Source organism: Myotis davidii, unplaced genomic scaffold, assembly GCF_000327345.1.
Source record: "Myotis davidii unplaced genomic scaffold, ASM32734v1 scaffold93, whole genome shotgun sequence".
Taxonomy (NCBI): domain Eukaryota; kingdom Metazoa; phylum Chordata; class Mammalia; order Chiroptera; family Vespertilionidae; genus Myotis; species Myotis davidii.
Window position 1 is genome coordinate 1,733,795 of NW_006292095.1, and position 11,251 is coordinate 1,745,045.

The 11,251-nt window shown below is 45.7% G+C and overlaps 1 protein-coding gene across 6 annotated transcripts in view; it reads right to left on the minus strand.

Moving 5' to 3' along the window:
* Positions 1-11,251, minus strand: part of IKBKB (inhibitor of kappa light polypeptide gene enhancer in B-cells, kinase beta) — a 52,292-nt gene that overhangs the window by 39,004 nt on the left and 2,037 nt on the right. For all 6 annotated transcript variants that reach the window (XM_006765533.2, XM_006765531.2, XM_006765532.2 and 3 more), the window contains exons 2-3: positions 1,127-1,221; positions 70-187 (exon numbers count right to left, since the gene is read on the minus strand). In XM_006765533.2, coding sequence (XP_006765596.1) covers positions 70-187; positions 1,127-1,221 — 213 coding nt within the window. The remainder of the gene's footprint in view (positions 1-69; positions 188-1,126; positions 1,222-11,251) is intronic.

Below are 11,251 nucleotides of genomic sequence, written 5' to 3' on the forward strand. Positions count from 1 at the left end.
GAAAGAGGTGAAAGGTCTCCCCACTGCTCCCGCCCAGACAGGCTGCGCCCGCCACCCAGGAAGCCTCACCTTTCGGAGATCCCCTCCTTGGCAGTACTCCATGGCCAGCAGGGGCAAGTCATTGGGAGCCAAATTCTGCATCCCCTCGGGGACATCCCGGGCAGCCACCACATTGGGGTGGTTGAGCCTAAGAAGGAGGAGAAACCAGTGAGGGAGGAACCCAAGCGTTGGCTCAAACCCATTCCCCACTCTGCTCATGCCCCATCGAAGCTCGCCTTCTAACAAAGGCCTAGGTAGCCAAGTGCCCTCGGGAGTAAGTAGGAAGAGAGAGGTCAGGAACCGGCAACTCACCCCAGTGCCCGGTCAGTTAGCATCCACCCAGATCTACTTTCAGCACCATGAACTCAAGAGCTCTGCGACTGCATCAGTATACCTTAACTTTCTTTTTTTGAGTGCCCCATATCAAGTCCTCATTGTACTTCGACACTGCTTCTAAAAGCAGAGAAAGTAGAGGGGATTTCCAATCTCATGCCACTCGAGTGGTGACGGTGTGTGTGTGCCCGGGTGCGTGTATGTGCATGCGGACAAGGTGACGCCTCCCCTTTTTAAGAGGTTCATGGAGGGGGCACCTGTTTAATGAGGCTGCTGGGAGGACAGCATCCATCTAGGGACTGACAGGCCGTGTCTCCACACTGGAAGAATAAATATCAGTAATAGGTTCACAGCAGTGGAGTCACATGCCACCTTGAAACTGGAAATATAGGGGGAAAAGGATTTTTGCTGACAAAGGGAAATTCACTGGGATAACTATTTTAAAGTCCTTAATATCACAAATGAAACTGAGCAGAAGCCCCTGACAAGGCCCAGTGTTGGACACTAACCACCACTGCTCTGCAAGTCGTTTACCTGGACAGTCCGGCTGGTATTCTGACTGAGGGACTGAGATAGGCAGCAGGTGAGGAAGTTGCTCCAGATCCCAAAGTTCAGCTGGCACCCTCCAGATTTCATCTCAATGTCCCATGGTCCCTCAGCTCCTGCAGCACCCTTGACACCCCCGTTCCCCGCCCCCAATCTTCCCCAGGGGCAGCTGTCGAAGTGGCTCAGTGTACTGGTGCTCCGACCTCACCTTCTCATGATCTGGATCTCCAGGCACCACCGCTCTCGATTCCGGGGGCTGAGCTCCTGCCGGCACTGCTTGATAGCGATCTGCTCACCCGTTTCCTGCAGGGAGAGCACACACAGGAAGGGTCAGCACAGCCAATGACCAACCACAGAGAAACTCATGGGTCAAATGGGGAATTGTCTCCCTAGAGCCCAAAGCATGGATCTTGATCCTCTCCTGGCTCCTGGGGCCCACATATGTATCCACTGGTCAATATCCCCAAGTCACCTGCCAACCCATCAGGCTGCTCTCCACCCTCCCCGCCTCTTGCCCCGCCCTTCTCTCTCCTCATTTCTATCCATCCAGAGTCTACATCGAGGCCTTGCTCCATTCCTACCTCCTCCCTGAAACCTCTGCTGACCATTCCAGCCCAAGAGATTTCTCATTCCTCCAAACCCGACTGCTGTCACACCAGGTTGAACCCTATGACACTGTGATCTTGACCATTTTGACCTGCACAACTGATACTTCCATATGGCTCAACCAAACAGTCAACGCCACATTCTCTTCATGTCCCATGTTTCTCTTCTTTTTCATGTTTCTCTCTCCAGAGAGAATGCAAGCCCAGTATAGTAGGTGGAAGACAGACTGATTCAAATTCCAACCCAGCCATTTACTAACTCTGTGACCTTGAGCAGACCATTTGGTCTGACTCAGTTTTTTCATCTCTAAAATGGGAATATAGATACCCAACTTCAGTACTGTCATGAAGCGAGCCCCTCGCAGGTGTCCAATAACACTCCTGGGGGCACACCCATGTCACGCAGGTACCCCTGGCATTTAAAGTCCTCTGACGCTTGGCTCCAACCTGCCTTCCCTGCCATTCTCCCATGACTCCACCCCAGGCATCTGACACTGCAGCCAGGTTACTCCACTTGTCCCACTCCCGTGCTTTTCTAGTCTATGCTCTAATAGGTGCACAGGCACTACAGTCTTCCTACTGCAAGGGGCTCTTACCCTCCTCTAAACAGGTAACTCCTCCATTGCACATACCTACCAAGGACTTATTTCCCATTGGGCCATAGGGTTATTTCCTCTTCTCTTACTGAAATTTGTCTATCCTCATGCACTTTAACCTCTACTCTACTAACTAGCACAATTGAGGTTTTGTGAATGGAAGAGAGGTAATAACATTTTTGTGAATAATTAACTGATTGCTTGGGTCCTGAGGATCCACCCCTCCCTTTGACTTAGTGTTCTAGGCAGCACCAAGGAGCTCATGGGGACAGACTAAAAGTGGAAGGCCCTGAGGCTGCAGCGTTGGCAGTAACAGGGACAGTGGATCTGGCCTTGACTGTTCCAGTCACCACAAAGGGGTCACCACTACGCTGCTGCCACCTCCATGCGGGCCTCCAGGATTGCTGAGGGAAAGCAGCTGCCCCTGGCTATGGCTTTGGTGACACCAGCCTGGGAGATGGTCCTGCCATCAACGAGCAAGCTATACCAATACTATGTTCTGTGCACACGCAGCAAGAATCCCCCCAATAGCCCTATACTCAGTATGCACCCGGGAAGAGCCACAGAGTACAGGACAGTACAGTAACCCCTCAACAAGAAAATACTTCAAAGCCATCTCAAAATCCTACTGCTGCCCTCCTCGAGGTGCTGCCAGGCCATTTTCTCATTTTATGAAAATGCATACTGAAAACAATCATAAGCCTTATAATTATTAGCCTTATAAGTGCAGCAATTATATGGTACTGAATGGGACTTAAAAAAACACATGTCAAGGATCGTGGCAAGACCTCCCAGTGTGCATGTGGCTGTCCTGTGGCAGCAGAACTGCATCACAGACACACATTTACCAAACTAGCCATGATCCCTGCAAGGATAGGGAGAAAAGGAAAAATTGAAGTCTCTAAACACAAGCAGAAGTTGTCTAGTAAGACCACTGAATCACTGCTCAATAAACCAAACCCTAAAAATAACAAAAAATATAAGCTTCAGAAATAAGGTGGCAGCATCTCTGACCCTTACAGCTCCAATGCCAGAAAACAGATACTTACAACACCTCTAAGATACTCTCAGAAGTTGCTTTTATCAAATCCCAGTATTGCTGGGGTTAAACTCTCCATCATGCAGTTACCTCACACACCTACTCTTTTTAAAGCAGTTCTATTGAGATATAATTCACAAACCATACAACTCATCTATTTAAAATATACAATTTAATGGTTTGGGGTATACTCAAGAGTAGTACAACAAAGCCACAATCAAATTTAGAACATGTTCATCATCCCCCAAAGAAACCCCATATCCATCAGCAGTCACTTCCCTTTTACCGCCAACTCCTCCAGCTCTAGGCAACTATCAATCTACTTTCTGGCTCTACAGACTTGCCTGTTCTGGACATTTCATATAAATGGAATCATATAGTATGTGGTCTTTTGTGATGACATTTTTCACTTAGCATGGTTCTAAGGCTCACCCATGCTGTAGCCACATGCCTACTTCGGTGACAATAGTCCTTGGTGCAGCCCTTAGTACTAGGCATTGATAACCAGGTCTGCTGTAAGTATCATTCACATACTTTGGTATTAGATCCCTGATCTTTGCCTAGATCCTAAGGCTCTCTCTCTCTGAAGATGTTAAAAAATTGCAAATTTTGTTTCTATTGAACCAATTAGTACAGTTGTGCAAGTGAACTTGAGTAGAAGTCCACCTAGGAAATGTATCAAAAGAATGCCATTTTCCATCAATGTACAGACTTAATTACATCCCACAAAATGTAATGCCCTCTACATCATGAACTTCTGAACTCCCCAGTCTGTTCTCAAACTTATTTGAATTTGGTTTCAAGTTTCCTTTCCCATCAGCATTCAGACTCACACTTTTGCCCAGTTCCCTGGTAACTTCATCAGTAACAGCTCTCACATGCCGTTACAGATGCTTGTTTCCAGTCAGATGGGATCGCCACAGAAATTCAGACTGTGGAATGCAGAGTTTTACAAGTGAGAGAAGACTGGTGGGCCAAGCTGTAAAATGAGGTGACACTGCTGAGAGTGTCCACACAGTATGTGACGTTTTGATGGACAGACTTATAAACAACAGTTTAGCAGAAGACACACATGGCTTGTTACCTCAGAATGACTCTGAGAGTTTAAACCAAGATATTTTAAATGTGCACCTATTTTCCAGGCCAGTGTTGGTCAGTGGTTGAGCATCGACCTATGAACCAGGAGGTCATGGTTCAATTCCCAGTCAGGGCACATGCCCAGGTTGCTCAACCCCCAGTAGGGGACGTGCCGGAGGCAGCTGAACAATGATTCTCTCTCATCATTGGTGTTTCTCTCTTTCTTTCTTTTTTTCTTTATTGATTAAGGTATTACACATGTGTCCATATCCCTCCATTGCCCCCACCCCCCCCAATCCTGCCCTCACCATCACCTCTGGTTGTCTGTGTCCATTGGTTATGCTTATATGCATGCATACAAGTCCTTTGGTTGATATCTCTCTCTCTCTTTCTCCTTCTCTCTCTCCCTTTCTCTCTGAAATCAGTAAAAATATAAAATGTGCATCTATTTTAACTTCAATTCACAGAAGAGTGTGTTAGTTTTCTATAGCTGCCACAAACTTAGTGGCTTAAAACAACACAAATCTGTCCCCTGGAGGTCAGAAGTCTAGCACAGGCCTCACTGGACCAAAATCAAAATGTCAGCAGGGCCATGCTCCTTTCTGGAGGTTCTAGGGGAGAATGTGTTTCCTTGCCTTTTAGAGCTTCTAGATGGAAGGTGCCCGTGTTCCGTGGCTCAGGGCATCTCCCTCCATCCTCAAAGCCAACCATGACCGTTGAGTCTTTGTCACATTGCATCACTCAGACACTGGCTCTCCTGCCCGCCTCATCCAATCCAGGATACCCTTCCCATTTAAAGCCAACTGCCTGGCAACTTTAATTGCATCGACAGCCTTAATTCCCCTTTGCCATGTGACCTCATATACTCACAGGGTCAGTATATTAGGACATAGATATCTTTGGTATAGGCCATTATTCTACCTACCACAAACAGTATGCCTCCTTCATAAAAATGATGATTAATCAATCCCAAAAGGTAGATGTATTACGTGACTTAGATAATATTTTAGGTACTCTATCTATACATTGGATAACTGTAGAGAATTGCAGTCTTCTGCTCAACACAAACACTGACCCTAACACACCTGTCACCTGGCCCAACCCAGACTCCAGAAATAGATTTTGATACTTAAAGATTAATACCAAAGATGGAAGATTTTACATTGGCCTCAATATTCAAACTCAAACTAAAGAGTAAATTTAGTAAGACGAACACTGGGAAAACAGGGCGTAGAGACCAAAACTGACTTTCTGTTTGTGGACAAGTCAGCGTAGTCCTAAGGTTACAGGGGAAATCCTAACTTCCTAGGCCTGGGGATGTCCCATACAGTTACAGACACAACACCTATTTTTACACAGTGGCCCTCTGGAAATATTCTAAAACATTCCGGTTTTTCTGTGAGTAATGTTTCACTTGAACTACAAACCCAAACATTGACTCTCTGCTGCTTAAAATATACCTGGTCTAGAAAGCAGAGTTCGATGAAACAGCACAGAAACAGACTGTGACTACTGGTTTTGAAGGCCTGGGGCGTCTGTCCTTCACCAGCAGTGAAACTCCAACAGCAGCGGATGGTTCCTGTATTTGGCCTGCAGCCCCCTAGTCTCAGCTCTGTTCTGTGGAACCCTAGACTTGGCCCGGAACCATCTCACTATCCAACTTCCAGTAAGTGGACTCCTCATTGGGGACAAAATTTAAAATTAGTTTGTATTTTGAGAAACGGAGACAGGGGCCAACAGTGTTATCTATGTTGGATAAAGTTCATTCCAAAGGTCACTAAGAGTCTCTGTGATTCTTTGCTTTTTGTACATGAAAACATAAAAAGTGTGTATAAATGTGAGTGTATTATAAAGTGTAGAAGGTAGGAGATGGTAGGTTGGGGAGACACATCCTCAGACTGCTGAGAGCTATCAAAAGTTGCCACAGCAGCCCTAGCCGGTTTGGCTCAGTGGATAGAGCGTCAGCCTGTGGACTGACTGGGTCATGGGTTTGATTCTGGCCAAGGGCACATGCCTAGGTTGCAGGCTCGATTCCCACTAGGGGGCATGCAGGAGGCAGTTGATCAATGATTCTCTCTCATCATTGATGTTTCTATCTCTCCCTCTCCCTTCCTCTCTGAAATCAATAAAGAAATATATTTTTTTAATTAAATTAATTTAAAAAAAAAAAGTTGCCACAGCAGTAATCTGGAAGACTAGTTTATATAGGAGCTGGCGCAGTTTCCCAAAGTTAGCCATCTATTAATGACCAGAGAAAACTCACAGGAAGCCAAAACGTACATTCAACCCTTAGCACAGAAAGCCCAGTCTCTAGTTACCATGGCCACCATCCAACAGGCCATTATAGCGCAAGGGGGCAAGTGGTAATAACCTCCTCATTCCTTCTCAGGCCCTGCCCTCTGAAAGGAATGTTTCAGAAAGGAGGTGCAGAGCTGGGCCCTGAGAGACCCTAGTGACAGAACTCAGGCCTGACAGTCCAAAGGTCCAGGGTCTGACGGCAGCTTTACCCGACTCAACAGTGTTGAAGAGTCCGTGCTGAGAGAGCTCCGACTTCAACCCATTCTATTCAGTGTAAACACCCAATGAACACAGTAGCCCTCCACACTCACCACAGGGCTCAGGGATGAAGTAGGTCAGGGTGGAACGCCCTCATCCTTCGCCTGGTAAATGTGTGGCATTGAGCCTATTACTTAAGCTTCTGGGTCCTAATCCACAAGATGGAGATGACTCTACCCCTTCCGGTGCTGGCAGTTACAATGAGATGGAGGGTCTGATACACAGTGAGCCTTGAGTAAATGACAGTGGTATCATTTCCTTTCTCTAGCCCTTTGTGCATGTTGCTCTACCCATCGAAAGTGCCCTGTTTTCTCCCATCAGACTATCTACGGTCTACTTCCTTTCAAGATCCTGCTCAAGTTCCATTTGCTCAAGAAGCCTTCGCTCTCCTCTGAGCATTCAAGAAAACAATATGGACAGAGCACCTAGACCAGCTGGCACACAACACTCTTGATGAATAGTAGCCATTATCATTTCCACACAACTGGGGGCTTATATTTCAATATACTGGATAAATTCCTAACTATTCGTTTTCCCTCCTCAATTAGAGCATAAGCACATTAAGGACAAGGTCATGTCCTTTCTCCCCTTGATGGATTCGTGATGGAGCTGAGGTCAGTGCTCAATAAATTCTAAATGAACTGACAAAAGTCTTTAAGACTTCACACACACAGATAAGCTGAAATGAGCTTAGTCTTATCCAGTGAGGGGACAAGTAAAAGTCAGTACTAATTCAAAGAAGGGATGTTTAATAATACCTTACCTTTTATATCTTTGTAACAGGCAAGGCATAGATGGCCTCATTTTATCCTCACACAAGCATTATTTGGGACCCAAGACAGTGCTTCCAGACCCTTTCACATCAAAGCACAGAGAATATATTTGTATGGCATCCTAGGACTTTTCCAGGAGCTTCCAGAGAGCTGCCCACGTCTGGCCCAGAGCCAAGGGGACCAATATCTTAGCATCCTCAAAATCCAAGGGGAAAGAGGGCACTGAGGAGACAAATGGTGATGGGAAAAACAAAATGTACTAAAAAAAAAAAAAAATCCGTGGAGGAAGTTGTGGCCCTAAGTCATGAAGCTGTCAGGATTTGAACCCAACATTGTGTTACTATGAGTCATGTATTTTCCCCCCATTTTTCCTACCAGGTGCTGCAGTCTAAGGCCACTCAGATCATCTCCTTTTCCTCTTCTTTTGTTTTTAACAAAGATCTTTTTGAAGTTATCAGCCTATCTAGGCTGTACTGACCCCTTGGGCTGAAGATGTAGGGAATAAGTACCAACGCAGCAAGGATTGTCAAGGCCCATGCTTAGTAAGAGAATAAAAAAACTCAAGGACACAGGACTGAGGTCATTGTTACACTGCCCTTCCTTACCGGGGAGTAATCTTTTTAGAGTTCTCTGTTAAACAAGGAAGACATCTATTTTGTCCTCCCTTTTTCCCTTACTGCTTTGAAATGGTTTAGACTGATTGTGGAAAACTGATAATGTCCTAGGGGTTCCCCACCTTGGATGCCCCCACTATAGAGCAATCACAGTGGTAGGTTCAGATTCCAAATCCTTCACTTACTAGCTTAGCCTCTTAGGGTAAGTGGCTTAGCCTCTCAGCTATAGTTCCGTTTTCTCAGCTATAAAATGGAATTAAAGACAATAATACTTCCTTCTAGGTTTATTGTGCAGACTGGAGATAACGCATGTAAAATACCTAGCCAGGCCTGCCAATGTAGCTCAGTGGTTGAGCGTCAACCTATGAAATAGGTCACAATTTGATGCCTGGTCAGGGCACATGCTAAGGTTGTGGGCTCAGTCCCCAGTGTGGGGCATGTAGGAGGCAGCCAATCAATGATTCTCGCTCATCGTTGATGTTTCTATCTCTTTCTCCCTCTCTGTTTCCCACTGGAATTAATAAAAATATATTTTTTAAAAAATTAAAATAAAATAAAATACCTTGCCCAATGCTGGCATGTAGTCGGTTCTCACTAAATGATGGGTCTACTATTAGGCATCACTTATCTGACTGAGGATACCAATGCTTAAGTTCTTTTATGCAATGTCTCTTGTGATTAAAAAGAAAAAAGTCTCTCTTTTGTAGACAAGATAAAGCACATAGAGTATTAGGAAAACATGCATGATTATGTTAAGTATAGTCATTACACTTGACTAGAGTTAAGCAAACTGACACTATCCTAGCCCAGCTGCATTCTTCAAAAGGTCCTGAACAGAGGGGTATCCAGCAGACAACACAATGCTCATGTTCTGATCCTGATCATTGATTTAAGAACCCCCACTAAGCACCTAAAGCAGAGCTACAGATTTCTCCAACTGAGGAAGGATGGTGCAGAACTTCCTGGGCTGAGCCAGGCTCGTCAGCAAGCAATCACTAAGATCTGTGAACACTCAACTCCTCCCTCCACTTTCTATTCCACCACTAAGTCTTATCAATTCTACTCCTAAAATAGCTCTTACATCTGCCCCCTTCTCTCCATCTCCGCCACCATCAGCCCTGCCCAATCCCCACATGACAGGGTAGTGCCAGTGGGGTCCTGGTACCAGTTCCTCAGAGCTGATGGCTAACTATTTAGGAATTCAGTGAGAACTGGTTGTCAAACTGTCAGTGGCTTGAAATAAGCCATGATGGGGCTAGTTCCTCTGCGGAAATCAGGGCCTTTATTTTTTACAGCTGACTTCCCAGCACACCACTGCGTGGGCTCCTTCCAATCTGTCCCTGCAGTCAGAGTAGATCACCTTCGGCAGCTTCTTGTTGCTTTCTGAATCACAGCAAAACCTCCTCAGCAGCGTCTGACTCTCACCTTCTGCCCTTCAGCCTCCCTGGCACCTGTTTCCCTGTCACCCTTCTTTCCAGTCACACTGGCCTGTGAGTCCCACCCACCTGCCATGACCCACCCCTCCACAGGGGCCCCGAACAGACTGCCCCCTCTGCCTGGAACTCTCCTCCCACATTCTCTACCCAAATAACTTCGTCAACCCCTCAGTCTCTGCTGGGTGCCACTTCCTTGGGAAAGCCTTCTCCGATGCCTAGTATAAGGACTCACTGCACTTGGCCCTCTCCCATGAGATACTTATCATAGTTGGGAGCTTACACTTATAATTATTGATTAATGGTTCGTTCTCTTTTCCAAAAAGGTCTTTATCAAAAACCAAATGGGTTTTAGTCACCACCCTATCCATAATAGACAATATTTGTGGACAGACTGAATGAATGATTTTGTGTATCTGATACATCCTATATAATAAAAGCCAAATATGCAAATCGACTGAATGGTGGAACGATTGGTGGAATGACCGGTCGCTATGACATGCACTGGCCACCAGGGGGAAGATGCTCAACGCAGGAGCTACCCCCAGGCCAGCCAAGGCGGCACCCACAGGGGCCCCCAGGATCGCCCCACCAGTCGCCCCACAGATCAGCCCTGATCGCTGGTCACCTTCAGCAGGGACCCTAGCCATGCACAAATTTTGTGCACTGAGCCTCTAGTATATAACTTAAAGATAGCTGGAATGGGGAAGTGAAAGAAACCCAAAGCCACAAAGAGCCTGGCTGACCAGGAACTTAGAGCCTTCACAAGACACACTCCTACACACAGACAAAAAAGGCATTATACGAGGCATGCCAAATAGTAGAGCTGAAGGAATTCAAAATTCCCACAGAATGAAGGAGTCTATGATAGGTTTATGGAGGAGACGGTCTAGGGCTGACCCTGGAGGAATGGGTAGTATTTATATAAAGAGGTCCGGGAGGGGGAGACTTGTCCCAGAGAGGGCTCAGCCGACAAACCTGTTGGGAACCAACAAAGGGCGGTAATGCTAGAAAGACAGGGAGGCCAGGCTGCGGAGGGGCCGCAAACAGCAGGATGAGGAGGAGTTTGGTTGTTGGCTTTTTAAAAGAAAAAACAAGTTAATAAGGAAAGGTTTTTTTAATAAAGGAACTTGAAAATAGTTATTCTATGAGAGTAATACACACACACACAGAGACACACATTCTTAGGCCCATATATATGAAGCTGGAAATAAAATTTAATCTCACAATAGCTTTCCAAACCCAGAGAGCAGATGGAGGGCATTTTGAGCTGGAGATAACAGACAAGTGGTACATTTGAACAAAACTCTTTTGAAGGGAACCAAGATGTCTCTAGTTCAGCTGCAGTGAGATGTTTGCCATAGTCAAGACTCCAAAAGCCCTAGCGCAGTGATGGCGAACCTTTTGAGCTCAGCATGTCAGCATTTTGAAAAACCCTAACTTAACTCTGGTGCCATGTCACATACAGAAATTTTTTGATATTTGCAACCATAGTAAAACAAAGACTTATATTTTTGATATTTATTTTATATATTTAAATGCCATTTAACAAAGAAAAATCAACCAAAAAAAATGAGTTCGTGTGTCACCTCTGACACGCGTGTCATAGGTTCACCATCACTATCCTAGTGGGTGGGGCG